The sequence below is a fragment of the Mixophyes fleayi genome, chromosome 5, assembly GCF_038048845.1.
Source record: "Mixophyes fleayi isolate aMixFle1 chromosome 5, aMixFle1.hap1, whole genome shotgun sequence".
Taxonomy (NCBI): domain Eukaryota; kingdom Metazoa; phylum Chordata; class Amphibia; order Anura; family Limnodynastidae; genus Mixophyes; species Mixophyes fleayi.
This window is the reverse complement of record NC_134406.1, coordinates 230,981,115-230,996,846: the sequence shown is the minus strand read 5'-3', so window position 1 is coordinate 230,996,846 and position 15,732 is coordinate 230,981,115. Positions and strand designations below refer to the sequence as shown.

The 15,732-nt window shown below is 41.3% G+C and overlaps 1 protein-coding gene across 1 annotated transcript in view; it reads left to right on the top strand.

Annotated features, from left to right (window-relative positions):
• Positions 1-14,242, top strand: part of LOC142159057 (brefeldin A-inhibited guanine nucleotide-exchange protein 1-like) — a 22,491-nt gene extending 8,249 nt beyond the window's left edge. The window contains exons 2-10 of the mRNA XM_075213612.1: positions 5,171-5,306; positions 8,412-8,550; positions 8,824-8,887; positions 9,688-9,820; positions 10,188-10,327; positions 11,326-11,494; positions 12,482-12,620; positions 12,724-12,841; positions 12,950-14,242. Of these exons, the coding sequence (XP_075069713.1) occupies positions 5,171-5,306; positions 8,412-8,550; positions 8,824-8,887; positions 9,688-9,820; positions 10,188-10,327; positions 11,326-11,494; positions 12,482-12,620; positions 12,724-12,841; positions 12,950-13,183 (1,272 nt within the window). The 3' untranslated portion in view covers positions 13,184-14,242. The remainder of the gene's footprint in view (positions 1-5,170; positions 5,307-8,411; positions 8,551-8,823; positions 8,888-9,687; positions 9,821-10,187; positions 10,328-11,325; positions 11,495-12,481; positions 12,621-12,723; positions 12,842-12,949) is intronic.
• The last annotated feature ends 1,490 nt before the right edge of the window (positions 14,243-15,732 follow it).

The following is a 15,732-nucleotide window of genomic DNA, read 5'->3' as shown; positions in this document are numbered from 1 at the left end:
CCTGAAGAGTCTGGCATTCTCCCTGATGCTGAGTCAGTACAAGACGTGGTTGGCTTCGCCAACTGTGGCATGATGACACAGTTTAAAAATTGTGTTCTATGTCCATGTATTGATGCCTATGGAGGTGGCCATTTTCATGGAGACCAAGATTTAATCTGACAGGTAAAACAATATGACTTCAGTAATGGAGACAGAAATGTAAAAGACACTTCAGTCTCTAGAGATTCATTAGCTGCTTTTCTTTAATGCACACTTGCCTACTCTCCCGGAATGTCTGAGAGACTACCGCATTTCTGAGAGACCTCTCGGGAAGGAAGGGCAACCTCCCGGTTCTTGCCCCGCAATAGATAAGTGGTGGGGGGCAGGGCTTAATGCTGCAAATATCGTGTCATCTTTGCCTCGCCCCCTGTTGTAATTGGCCAGAATTGAGACACTCGTTTAGGGGGCGGGGCCAAAATGATGCAGTTTGTCAACCCCACCTCCGCACACCCGCCTCCTCCGAGATCTCCCTGAAGCCAATGAGGAAAAGTTGGCAAGTATGCAGTAGACAGTTGAAGAAACTCCTGAGCAGTTTTACTTCACAAGCACTAATCAGCAGTATATACTGTGTGTGACTGACAGTTTGTTTTCTATCTGCAGGTACTCTGCCCTAGACATGGTTCTGGAGGGATGAGTACCTTACATCAGTTTTGCCTTACACATATCTGTACAAATAGATTTCTGTAGAATATTTACTAATTCTTTCACATAGTTATCAACTTATTGTTGAGATTCTTCTATTGTGAGGATTATTCTGTATGTATATATATATATATATATATATATATATATATATATATATATATATATCTATATATATATATATATATAGTGTCACAGGATTGTGTTGGGTATTATTATTATTATTATTATTATTATTAATTATTATTTATAGGGCGCCACAAAGTATCCGTAGCGCCGTACAAGGACAAACAATGGCACAGTACAAGGTGAAACAGCACAGTACAAGTAACAGTAAGCACTATAACTCTGGAGGCTCAGGCACAGCATGAAAGAGAGGGAGGGAGGGGAAAAGTGAGTACAGGCAGGTAACTATGGCCCAAGAGGGTGGGCACGGATGACAGGTTGAGAGTCACTGAGGGGAGCGGAGAGAAGTGAGAGGAGACAGAGGGCAGAGGGACTGAGAGGAGGTGAGCTGAGTAGCGGAGAGCGCAGTTAAAAGTGATGGAAACAGAAGGTAGGAGAGCCCTGCTCAAAGGAGCGAACAATCTAAAGGGAGGGGAAGACAGACAGACACATGGATGAGACGGAGAGACGGGAGGAAGGGGGAGAAGGGAAGAAGGGATGAGAAAGAGAGGTACAATGATTAGCCAAGCAACCGCAGGTAAAGGTACTTTACTGCCGGTGAATGCCCCTAAATCACGAACTACGTGTTTTGGGTCTTTTTGGAAATCCTTTCTTGTGAACACGAACTATTAAGTTCAGTTCTCCTCAAAGACTTATCAGGTCCTTTTCTCTATTAGCATCTGACCCTGTCTATTCGAATTCTGGAGCAACACGGTTGGATAATTAATTATTCCAGATGCCAGTTGATGCTCTCACAGACGATGAGGTTTCTAGGATTAATAATGGACACCACTTTTCAGAAGTTTTTCTCTGTTTGGTTAATCCTGAGTCACCCTGGTCCTTCCATGTGCTTGGGCATATGGATTCCATACGGTTGTTTCCACTCTCGCACGATCCAGTGGAATCTACTAAGACATTGGTTGTGTCCTCCTTTTTTCATCTGGTGACTCAACGAATCAGACTCTCCAAGGAGACTTGTCAACCTCTGAAATGGTGGCTAGTTCAAGAACTTCTGGTGATGGGCCGATCTTTTGTCCTGTGGTCTTGGATTCCGGTGACCACAGATGCCAGTCTGAAGGGCTGGGGAGCAGTTGTTCTCCAGCTTCGTCTCCAGGGTCTTTGGAAAGACAGGGAGGCGCTTCGGCCCATAGATGTTCTTGAGCTTAAGAGCCATGCTGTTAGCCCTCCAGGGAGCTCAGTCTCTCCTTCAAGGAAAACCAGTCCACCTCCAATCCTTCAATGTCACTGCAGTGGCATATGTAAATTGCCAAGGAGGAACAAGAAGTGCAGAAGCTATGCAGGTAGCGGAACAAGTCTTCTTGTGGGTGGAGAAATTTGTTCCAGAGATTTCGGCAGTGTTTATTCCCGGAGTGAACAACTAGAAGCGGATTGTCTCAGCAGGCATGCAATCCTTCCGGGAGAATGGGAACTGCATCCTCAGGTGTTTCAGGAGTTAGTTTGGAAATGGGCGTGCCAGATCTGGATCACTAGGTTCCAAGATTCTGCGCAAGAACCAGAGTTTCTCTGGCTGTGTATGTAATGTCCATGAGGTTGGACTCCTTTTTACGATACCACTTTCCACCAATTCAAATGATTCCTCAGGTCCTAAGACGAGTACTGTTGTTAAGTTTTCTGATCATTCTGGTGGCACCGAATTGACTCGGTTGGCTCTGATTTGCCAACATCTTGCTGCTAGTATAAGGGTCAGGCTGGGCTTTTCCTCTCAGGCCCAATCTTTTCAGTCAAGAACCATTTACACCATCCGCACTTGCCTCGGCTGGCTTTAATGGCGTGGCTGTTGAATCCAACCTCTGATGCTCGAGGAGGTTCTATTCCAGGGTAGTGGAGACCCTCATAAAGGCTTGGAAGCCGGTATCAGCTAAGATCTATCACAAGGTGTGGAGGATCTATGTACTGTAAGTTAGATTAGCCGTTTTCTGGTCTTTTTTCAGGATGGGTTAAAGATGGGACTAAGACTGAGTTCTTTGAAGGTTCAGGTCTCTGTGCTTTCTATTTTCTTTCAGCGCCAGTTGGCTTTCCGCCCTGATGTTTCCCATGTTGTTATTCATGTTCAGTTTCCCAACGTTCCTCCGTTGGCCCCGGGGGATTTGAACTTCGTTATTGAGGTTCTTCAGCGGCCTCCATTCGAACCCCTGGAGACGGCTGATCTGCGTTTCTTGACGTGGAAGGTGGTGTTTTTGCCGGCCATTGCATCTACCAACGTGTGTCGGAGCTTGGAGCCTTGTCCCATAGGGGTCTTTATCTGGTGTTCCATGAGAATAGGACGGTTCATAAGACTGTACCTACTGTCTTGCCTAGGGTGGTTCCTGGTTTTTATTTAAATAATGAGATAGTGGTTTTGGCCTTTAGAGAAAGGATTGCTCCTTCTGGGCCTTCTTCCTCTGTTAGTCTGGACGTGGTCCGGGCTTTACGGGTTTATGTGGACAGGACTTCTGCTGGTTGCAGGACTGACTCTCCTTTTGTGCTTTACAAATTTCATAGGAGAGGTTGGCCGTCCATCAAGCAGGCCATTGCTCGTCGAATCAGATCTATGATTAAGCTTGCTTATGTGTAGAAATCTACCTGTGCCTCAGATTCTTACGGTGCACTCTACTTATGCGGTGGGGGCTTCCTGGGCTGCTTGCCATGGAGCATCTGCAGAGCAGCTGGGTAGGGTTGCGACCTGGTCCTCAGTTCATACCTTTACGGGGTTTTGCCAGTTTAACATTTTTGCGTCTGTGGACGCCAATTTCGGCCGCAATGTTTTGCGAGCTAGTAGACCGGAGAATTCCCTCCCTTAGGGGCTACTTTAGAAGGTCCCCATGGTAAATCTCTTTCTCTGATTCCAGCTGGGGGACACTGCGTTCCCTCCCTTTTGCTGTTCTACAATTCGTTGTGTTGTTGAGCCCTTTTCTTGGGACTTTAGTATTACTGAGGTCTGTGGGATTGCAGAGGGGAGGAGTCGGCAGCAAACTTAGTTGTTAACTAATTAAGTGCCAACTACATGCGCCTTCATACAACCCCCATGGTAGCAGTGTCCCCCAGATGGAATCGGAGAAAGAGATTTAACGTTGGTACAAAAATCTTCTTTTCTATAACTGTAAGAAAGGGCTAGAGGTTAGTTTCCAATTTAGGGAATATTAGTATTGATTTGTCTGTAGTTAGAATAATTTACCTTTATTAAATGTATGTTGTGTTTAATAGAAAATATTATCCATAGGCATCTTCTCTTCTATCTCCTTAATCTTTCAGCATATTAAAGTGTCCTAAAAAAATGTACTTCTTTGTGTATAGTACAGGCAAACAATAATAGGATGACATTGTATTATGCTGTCTGTCTATAACAGGCTGTGAACACACTCAGGGGTTGTGGATGCCTCCATTATGTTTGATCTCTGTTGTTTTATTGACCTCAGGCCTGGCCATCCACAAATATGTCACGCCTGCCGTACCACTGATTCCACACTCGCAAGCTGTCACTTTATCTCAATGCCCTTCATTTCTGCCATTACATTTTTCTCCTACTATACTGCTGATTCATACCTTATTTCTATCTTTAGTCAAGGGGGTAAATGAACATCTGGACTGATGTTATTACATTATTTTAATGTTTTCATTACATTCGTGTTTTCACAATTAAAACTGCACTTTCTAGTGTAAAGTCTGCCTGGTTGATGCAAAAGGTGACCCATTGAAATTATAGGCAGCTGTCACAAATCTGCCACCTCCAGGGACATGTAAAAGTCAGGTCATAGAGGCACTGAGACCACTTGGTAAAGTGAGAATGCCAAGTCTTGTTTCTGTATGTGGGTGCAGCAAGAGGGGCTTTCCTGGACCCTAGCCTGAGTGATACAAGAAAGGCTCCTATCTACCACCTCCCTTCCATCAGAAGGAACAGGCAAGATTGCAGTTTTTTGTTTGTCCCCCATTAATTAAACCACAAGAAGGATATTGCCTCTCTCCCCCCAGGAAAATCTTGATTAACAGATGGATTTGGACCGGTGGTAGGATGAAACTAGGGTGTAGTGGTGGTGTTTGTGGAATTAATAAATTAACACATGGATTCACTGGAGACAGGGTCATGTCATTGATCCTAGTGTATTGGTAGACCACAGTCTTATGCCACGTCTATGTGGACTGCACTGTGTCTATGTAGACCTGTAGTTTATGACCTCCACCTACTTCATCTCATTCTTCATATGTGTGCATATATTGGAGTGGGGACTAGATCATAGTGTTGTGCCTGTGAGCCAGGCCTGCCGTTTATGTTTAATAAACATGACTTTGTATGTACTGATTGTATAGTTTACTTGTGGTGTTGCAGAAAGCTGAATGGATGACTACTACATGCAATCACGCCCTCTATGCAATATGTGACGTCTTCACACAGTACTTTGAGGTGCTCAGCGACGTCTTATTGGAGGACATTTTCTCTCAGCTCTACTGGTGTGTACAGCAAGGTGAGTGAGTCCAGGCTATAAACCAATGCTTACTGCACTGATAAAGACATTACAACTGTTCTTATCTCATCATTCTTGCCGATACTCCTGTATGAGAGAATCCTTGTTCAGAAGTCATAGCTTTTAATGCCAAGCATTCTGCTATATTTCATAATACCTCCACTTGCTGTGTGTAAATGAGATTTCATGTTAATTCAAATAAGCATTAAATATGGCAGCTGCAACCCATTAATAAATACAGTGATATCAGACTTTATGTCAAATATAATTTTCCATTTGATTCACTGAATATTTCTATATCTAAAATGAACTTAAACCTAGATTATAAATAGGATATATTTAATGTTGTTACACGCTTGTGATTTCAATACAAGGTTTATATGCTGTTTTGAACAGAACATGAACTATATGAAGTACTACCTAAACACTGATTTAGCTGACAGACTAACTTGCAATGTAGAGGGCTTGGTGAATAAAAACCATACTTCTATTTGCACAGGCGTGCTGTAAAGCATAGCAACCAATCGGATCTTTGCTTTCCTCTAAAGTACATAGTCAAATGACAGTTACGGTTACAGCACATTTCTGCGCAGAGCGCCATTTTTTATTTTTTTTTAAATATGATGCATAGTGTGCTATTTTTTTGGTTTTTAAACTATTTTATTTTGTAAATAGGATACATACATACAGCTAAAGTAGTATGGTAAACAGCCTCCCTGTTAAGGGATGGGTGGGGGAGGGAAATAGTTAACATAACAAAGACAAGTGTTCAAAATCTCAAGTAGAACAGTCTATGGACATAAAGCTTCATATGAACAAAAGATGAAAACGGATGATAAACACTTCAATTATTTTAAAGATTTCTTCCTCAGATCTCAGGATCATCTGAGTCTTAGTTAAATGTTATTGTCCATTGATGTGACGGATTAAAAGATGTGCTACTTAATATGTTGGAGCTTCATAAATTAATATTGTCATTTATATGTAAGCTGAAACTGCTCTGCCATGATGGATAGTGAGCAAAATAGAGCGCATGTAAAATCGTGACATAAAGGGAGACAACATAAGTGCGGTTGTGAAACAAAGGGTAGGGGTCGCCCTGTGCATGAGTGCTGACAATCTAATCTGAAAAGGGCAGAGCTGAGACCAGCGGAGTGAGTGTGGCTCAGTGAAGATTGGACCAGTAGCAAAGCTCTGCCTGTGTGAGTAGTATAGGTTGGGATTTGGGTAGACTCTAATAAAAAGAAGGGTTTTTTAGAGTGTCTAAAGATTTAATGGTCGGGGGAGAGATTGATCAGGCCTGGTAGGGAATTATTTAGGTGATTTAGATGATTGTCGGTGAGTATGCGAGGAACAACTAAAAGGCAGATCAAAGATGGCATGAAGGAAAATATTTAGAGATGAAGTATGAGATGTATGATGTAGTGATGATGTTGAGGTGGGCGTAAGTAATTTCAATTGGATTCTGGAGAGTCAGTGGAGAGTGGTAAGAGAAGAGGATCAGTCTTGCCCCGTGGCATTATGAACTGATTAAAATGATGACATGTGGGGGAGGGGAACACCAGAGAAAACCAGGTTGTAGTAGTCCATGCGGGAGATGATTAGAGGATAAGTAAGATTTTTGGTTGCATTTTGGGTAAGAAAAAGGTATGTTCTAACTATATTTTGGAGGTGACAGGACTGAGAGAGAGACTGTATGTGAGGAATAAAGCAGGAGGCGAAGCCAAGTGTGACAGCAACACAGCAAGCTTGGGAAACTGAGGAAATTGTGATGTTATTGACCTTGAAGGAGGGGAGTGGAAGTGCTGATCTAGGAGGAGGGAAAGTGATGAGGAAGGAGAATGTGGTGTAGGTAAGCAGAGAAGAAAGTTGAAAGTGTCAAAGAGGTGTCAGGAGTTAGAAGATATTAGAGAACTGAAGTAGGTTTGTTTGACAAGTGAAAGTCAGTGTTATAAGGTGAAAGGATGAATTTATAGTGAAGGAAGTCTGCACTGATGCAATATTTCGTACAGTGGTGCTCAGCACTGCAGAAGCACTTTCGGAGAGAGCGGCAGAGGATATAGTGTCAGAGGAGGCAACACATGTTTCTGTAATGGCAAGTAAGTTGAGGGATTTGGTGAATAGATGATGCATTCCAGAGTGCAAAAGAAGAGAAGGGAGTGTTGTGGAGAGAGGTGGGTAAGACTGGAGGGATTGAAAGTACAATGTGGATGGGAAGTTTTGAAGTGGAAAAAGGAGCATGAGCAGATTGTGTGGATTGCATGGGGCCCAGGGATGGTTGAAATGTAGCCAGCAGCCATGTGAAGGAGCAGTGCGAGAATGATGATATGGGAGGATGGTTTGTGGGTGTAATGTCGGTAGGTTGATGAGTGAGGTGGGTACAGGAGCAGAACAGTTCATGTGTGCAGACAAGTAAAGAGGGGAAGTAATGAGGAATGGGGGGAAAATAATATTGGGAGAGGGAGAAATAGGATACTGAAGAGAGAAGAGGAGCTTGGAGTGAAGTGTGGTTACAGTGAGTAGTCAAAACTGAGTCATACTGACAATGTTTAAAATGCTAATAGAAGTAGGACCTAGTATGATCTCCCAATTAAGACAAGGTAGCTGAAACGTGGGAACCCCTATCCAAGTCCACAGGTCAGCAACCATAAGATACCCCTATCATTTCCACCAACTAAAGATGAGGGGGGCTCACTGATTTCTAACTTCTTTATAGTCTCTGAGAAGGTAGTCCAAAGTAAACCTTTTAGGGAGGCTTTGCTTGCAGTATTTATTTAAAATGTACCCAAAGCACTGTGCCTGGTTCCACATCCAGTGAGTCCCTAAATGGATAAAGTCATTTGTGGGGAATCATCATCCTCACTGCTATTAGTCTCCTGTCTTCATTTATAGTGAGCCATGTATTGGTTAGGTCCAGCACAGGACTACCTCCATAATAATAGAACACATTGAATGATAATAACTGTATCTGGATAATTTTGTACTTTGATGTATTTCATCTCTCTTGCAGCCAAACGAGCCAGTATCATGGTAAAACACATTTACGGTTTTCCCAGCAATGTAATTGCACTAATAAACGGCACTATGCTATTTTATATGTTGCAGACAATGAACAGCTTGCTCGTTCTGGAACCAACTGTCTAGAAAATGTTGTTATTCTAAATGGAGAAAAATTCACCCTGGATATCTGGGACAAAACCGGCAATTGTATGCTGGATATCTTCAAGACCACGATTCCACACGCGTGAGTGCTTTAATCCTTGTGTCTCACCAGGGGCCAGTAAAAAGACAGATTTTAACATTGATGCATTTCACTTGTTAAAATAATTTATTACATTTTAATGTTTTTATTGAATTTTCGTTCCATTCAAAACACATCAATCAATATGGATACAGTGTTCTGCTGATATGAATGCAAGCACTACTGTGTAACTAAGTCTGTATGGTGTGAGTCACTGCAGGGTAACGACTGAGAGTCACTGCAGTGGTATAGATTTGACTCTCTCTTCCTGCTCAGGTTATTGACGTGGAAACCGGCAGCTGGAGATATTGATTTAAGCACTCAGTCTGAAAAGCAGCAGGTAAGTGTCCTATACTGCATTTGAAGTGTGTGATTACTTGTATATTATTTTATACATGCTGTAGAAGTCTTACCAGACCATTCTCCAGCAAAACTGAGGTTTGATTCTAGAAATCTTTGTGATCTGTTCGCACAAAGATGAACTTTTGCCAGTGTTCCATTCAAACCACAGAGCTTAACTGATAATCATTTGTTGGGATTTCACAGCAAGATTTTAATTTCCCTGCTGTATGGTATTGATTACATCTAATGAACCCATTTGTATGATGAATTGTATATAGTCTGTGTTGGTGTTTTGTGCAGTCCCAGTACAGCCTGTAGCTACTGCTTTTCAGGCGAACCATATAGCTTAGCCCCTTCCTCTCTGAAGATTCACATCAACGGCAGGCAGGCTTCACTCCCGTCCGACATTAGCTAACATTGGCTGGTTGTGTCAGCTGTGTGCTGGACCACACAACCCACGTACTTGGAACCTGGCTGTGACATCATTTGGTTCCAGTGAAGTGGCCAGAAACTATTGCTTAACATTCCTAGTCACCTGGTGTTCAGTGGGGTAGTTTGGGCTTCCTCATTTATAGTAGCAAATTCTGTGATGTCACAGCAGTAACTTCATAAGGGATTTAAAAGGGTACGGTATGGAAGGTCTCTCGGATCACCTGTGTCTGTCAGCACTAATAGATGCAGTGTAACCTGGATCATTAGATCCACAAAATAATGTATAGTGATAGTCTCCTTGATTTATTTTGTGTTCATTTAAATTGCAAAGCTTTCAGGCAGCTGAAATATATGTGACTGTTTCAGGATTCTGTATCTCTGAAATCTGTGGATATCCATGAGTCTATCCAGCCCCGGACAGCAGATGGCAGGCGGAGTATCCAGTCTGGAATAACAGCAGTCACCAATGAGGAGTCATACTCTACAAGACTCGGAGCAAGTGAGTTGTAGGGTTTTTAGTGCAGGATAAGAGTTTGGAACTTCACGTTACAGTGCACAAGCAACTAATGAGGTCAAAGTAAAATAAAAAAAAGATTTCTTTTACAAACTTGTGTTGTGTATTTACCCTATAATTGCTGATTTTAGATTCTAACCAGAGCTTTTGCTGACCTGTAGCATACCTTGCAAAATGTTAATGCCATTGGTTTCATCCTCTAATTATGATGTGTTTTCATTACTGCAAGGCATGTTAGATTGTCTTGTTCATCAATAATATCATTTGTGGAGATGGAAGATATGAAATTGCTGTGAACTTGAAAAGTAATGTTCTGTCCTGCAGGAGATAAATCACTTTGTGTTTCTTGTAGAAGTACCGGAGCAGAAGCTGTTTGCAGCATTGTTAATTAAATGTGTGGTGCAACTGGAACTCATTCAGACCATCGACAACATTGTGTTCTTCCCAGCAACCAGTAAGAAGGAGGATGCTGAGAACCTGGCTGCAGCTCAGGTGTGTGTTATGTTTATAAATCTATAACAGGTGTGCAAGGCTTAAAGGAGGGATTTACACATTCTGAGTACAATTACTCCTTTGGCTGCTTACTAGTCAGCATGCCTACTTGGCAGCTTGTGTGGAATGTTATGGGAGTATTTAAGTTTCCTTTCATTTTTGGGGGCACAGTGGTTAGCATTGCTGCTTCACAGCACTGGGGTCATGAGTTCAATTCCTAATCAGGGCACTACAAGTGTGGAGTTTGTATATTCTCCTCGTGTTTGTGTAGGGTTCAGTGTTCTCCCCAGCACCTATTTCCCGGATGCTCCACCCGGCTGTTTTTACTTGCCACACGGCTCCTGGAGCCCAACAGAGTCCTATTATAATAGGACACACCATTGCTTCTCTTATCAGAACAGGCTCTATGTGAGCACTACAGCCAGCAGTGTGTGTTAGACCACTGCCCACCAGTCTGACCAGTCCTGGCAGGTGTGGGCAATAGCCCCCAACATTTTTTCAATATTATTGCAAAGTATAACAACTGCCCCCACCCGGCTACTTCTTAATAACACCCGGCTGGCAACATTTTCTGGGGAGAACACTGTGTTTAATTCAGGTGGTCCGATTTCCTCAACAGACCAAAGACCTACTGATAGGTTATTGGCTTCTGACCCTAGTATGTGTGTGTAGTAGGGACTATAGATTGTAAGCTCCAAATAGGGTAGAGACTGATGGTGGATGACACGTATTGTCTGCTGTGTAATACGGTGGTGCTATATAAATATATTATGATTTTGATATAATGTATTTCATTATTATATCTTTTGATTCCCAAGAGATTGCACAACCACATCTGATGAAATAGGATAGATAAGTCTATGGCTGAACAGACAGAAGTGTAGGGCTACAGAGAGACAGGTTTTACTATAAACCTGTACACCGTGTGAACAAGTTCCTTTATTCTCCTGATGGTTGGCTGACAGCTGGCAATATAAAGCTGTGTGTTTCCTTTACAGAGGGACGCAGTTCATCTTGATGTCCACGTTGACACTCAGGATCAAGGAATGTACCGCTTCCTCACATCTCAGCAACTCTTCAAACTCCTGGATTGTCTGCTGGAATCTCACAGATTTGCAAAAGCTTTTAACTCCAATAACGAGCAAAGAACGTCTCTCTGGAAAGCAGGTGAGTGTGGCCAATGCCTGTATTATAAAGAACATGGTAACAAAGTGCACGCGCTACAGGACCTTAATTTACAGAAAGTCCTCTTCAACTGCCTTTATGTGCACACTACAATATGTGGGCAGTAATGTTGAGATTGTAAGTATCTGTAGAGCTGTGGAATTATGGTTCCAGATTCTGACTTCTATGTGCGGTAATCTTCCTCCAATAGCTAATGGGGTAGACAGAGACCCTATTCCAGCCTTTCTTTGGCGCAGAATCTATACACTCTAAGCTCAGAACACCTATAGCCTTGTATCCATCGTGCTGTAAATAGTTGAATTTCAGAGATATTTCACCTGTAGTCAGACAGCTTTTCTACTTGGCCTATCTCCCTTGGTATTGTGGTCATCTAGCATGCATGTATGGAGACACTGGCTTTATTTCTACAACGTCCATGCTTGTGAATGTAGAGGTAATGTGTAACATGTAATGGATGGATTTTGACTCGGCAGTGGGACCTCATAACATCATTTACTGCTGGCCCTATTATATACATATACACATATAAATATATATATATATATTATTGCTATTTGTGTCCCGAATTCCACGACTGTAGATTTTTGCTGTATTTTACTGTTGTTTTTATCTCGCTGCTGCCCACAACACAATGAATGCACTGTAAATCCCATTCACCTTGGCCTGGACAGCTGCTACATTTTATGTTCAGGAAATCTTAGTTTAATTCACCTTATAGCTTAGTGCTGTTTATATTCCATGTTTATACAGCAGAGCAGGCTGATACATGTGTACATGATTAAACATATAAACCATTAGATAGTCCCTGGTATGGCACCATGCAGGCAAACTCAGGAGCAGAAGATGTAGTGCTTAAGCTTGGTTTCATGTTTAAGGTCATAATGATCTGTAAAAAAAAATATATATATTTGGCAGAAAACCGTTGTAAAAAACAAACAAAAAAGAAAAATGTTTTTTCACAATTCCTAGGTTTCAAGGGTAAATCGAAGCCGAACCTCCTGAAACAGGAGACCAGCAGCCTGGCCTGTGGTTTGCGGATTCTGTTCCGCATGTACATGGATGAGAGCCGGAGGAGTGCTTGGGATGAGGTCCAGCAACGGTTACTTAAGTAAGTAATGTGTCTACCACCCGCGTGTTGCATTGCGGCCGTGTGATACTGTAAAACACGGCTGAATATATTAGTACTACAGCTACGTCTGTCTCTTTTACAGTGTTTGCAGTGAAGCTTTGAGCTATTTTTTAACTCTTACATCTGAAAGTCACAGAGAAGCCTGGACTAATCTTCTGCTGCTGTTCCTAACGAAGGTCCTGAAGATCAGTGATGAGCGGGTAAGCGTAATAATACATATATCCTTACCGCTTTCCAGACAAAACTAAGACACATTAACTTACGTCTTAAGAACACATACTAATGGTTTTATTTTCTTTCTATTGCAGTTTAAAGCTCATGCCTCCTTTTATTATCCCCTGCTGTGTGAAACCATCCAGTTTGACTTAATCCCAGAACTCCGTGCTATCCTTAGAAGATTTTTCCACCGAATTGGGCTTGTTTTTAAAATTTCTTTACCCCCAGATCTGGACCAGGACAGATCAGGACAAAACGTGGAGGTTACTGATTTTCAGTCCTTGGGGGACAAGAGACAGAGGCCTGCCTGTCGAGATAACCTTTAAACGAGAGCGGTTTTCTATTCCGGTTTTAATGGTACAGCTGCTTAGAATGACACCGTCACTTCATTACACTCCAGACTGTCTTGTGGTGGACACTGTCTCTTTACAGATTAATTTCCTTCCTTCCCCACTGCTGTACAGCACAACAAGGGAGGAAACATACATACCATACGAGATGTAACTTCAGCAGTCCAAGACATCCTTCAACTGCTTACGGGGTTAGATGGCAATTGTCAGTTTTGCTTACTAGTATTTTGGACTGAAGAATTAACTCACGTTACCGCCAAGAAGATTGAGAAGGAATCTGATGTTCCTATTTTATGTTGCACTCTGTTTATCTATGAACTTCTAGGGGGTAATAATGTACAGATGTGCAGGTCTGTAATATAAATCGTAAAACACTATATGCCGATCTTCCTGCAATATGATTTCTTCACTGATTTGCTGCAGATCCCATTATTTTATCATTTATGGAATGCACTAGATTTTTTTGAGATTTGAAAAAAAATAAATATTTTTTTAGTTTTCTTTAATATTCTCTTTTAGCCCTGACATTACTGCTGCTGACCTTTCAAATCAGAGGCTGACAATGTTGCATTTGAATAACCTGTAAAATAATGGTAGGGCTTTGAATAAAATTAAGAGCAATTCCTCCAGTGACCTGGAACTTGAATCACTGTAGCAAGTCTAGGTTGTGTCTGCTGTTCTAATTACGTTCCTTTGTTTGATGTAGATTTCACTGTACAGAAATTAATGTTAAATATATAAAAGTAACAAGCTTGGTTTGAAAGTCTGTGGGAAAGTAAAACAGAAATTTCGGGAACTATATCACTACTGTGAATTGTGCTTCAATGGTAACAAAACAAGAAACAGATTCAAGTGTTGATCATTCCTTATTGCAGTGGATGTAGAATTATTGGACATATATATATGGTACAGACCTGTAAAGTTTTCTATGTAAAATTCTGTACAACTTTCTGTACTATATTGGTTCTCATCTGGCATAATCTAATCAGGTTATAGGTCAATAAAGTTTTTGAATTCTTTCATCTTGCAAACCAAGTTGGAGTCATAGTGCTTATCTTATGTATGGTCAGGGAACATAAATCCGACCTGGAAGTAGGAATCATTTTCACCTGTACACGCTGTAGAGACAGCCAATCGGTTCCTGGTACACTTTAACTCCCACCCATTAAATTTAATAGACATTTATTCTCATGATTTTATAGATTTGAGTTATTATATCGGTTACTCTGAAATAAAATATTGACAAACTTCAATGGAACAATGACCCATAGCATAAAAAGAATTAATTGCAGTGTTATTCACAGCCCCTGCATCCCTGTGGTCCCCAGAATAGTTATGTCTTCTACTGCAGGGAAAAATCATCCTATGCTCAGGCAAATAACAGTCGGTCTTTAATTGTTTACCCAGAATTATTCCTTTAACATTCATTCTCCTTGTCCCTTTAAGAGGGAGGGAAAAAAACACTCATCCAGGGCGATCAACATACACACACACACACAATTATTTTAATGATATTAAAGATAGAGATTTTTTTTGTACACAAATAATACAACTCATCAATGATTCATAGATTTGTTTACCAACTGATTTATGCATCTATTTACTTGTAAAAATGATGTCCTCAGCATTTACAACAATGTCAACATCACTGACGAAAACAGTTCAAATAAATGTCTAAGTCCAGAATAGAGGAGTTGGTGGAACGCTGTAACCTGGGAAACCTCTGGCTCAGACTGCACTGATCTATCTTTAATCAATCATTGACTATAAAGTGAGCTCTTAGTGCCTGAAGTGTTGGTACTTCCAGACAATTTCCTGATGTTGCTCCTGTCCATTTCCAGTAGTTGCAGAATTAAAGTACATATTAATACCAGTCAAAGCAACAACAGTGTGATGTATATTTACTGAGAGGCTCTGGACACGTTACCATATTGCGGAGATGTCATGTGATAGATGACCATAGTTCTCCCATTTCTTCCCTCAGCTTGAATATATAAAAGGTGAGTGTGTGGTAAGCATATCCCAAAGAGAATACACTGAAGCTCAACTAAACCCCTCTATTACCAGGCCTCCTTGTTTCCTAGTTTATGTTCTTTGCCCTTAAAATAAAACTAAAGACACAAAATGTTAATAGAAGGAAATTTTGAAAATACATTTCACTTTATTTATCAGAATTAAAATGAATTTGCTCACTGTATGACGCCGAGTGCTGGCAAATTTCTGTAGAAGTTCAATCCACATCCTTTGTTGGTAAAAAAGAAACAAAAACATAGATTAAAGTAAACTATATGTACCTCATACTGTCCAAGGCCTAAACACATTGTTTCATTAGTCCCAGTTTGATATGGAGTGGTGGGAGAATGATTTTTTTTTTTCCCTGTCAACCAATCTCTCATTAATGATGTTCACTGCACCTACAGTAATGTTTTCTCTTGAAGGCCATGTCACTTTTTTCCAATGATTTGTTTCGCCCTACTATCTGATTATACTATCATAGGATACTATGATACTAGCCCTCTGCCAAC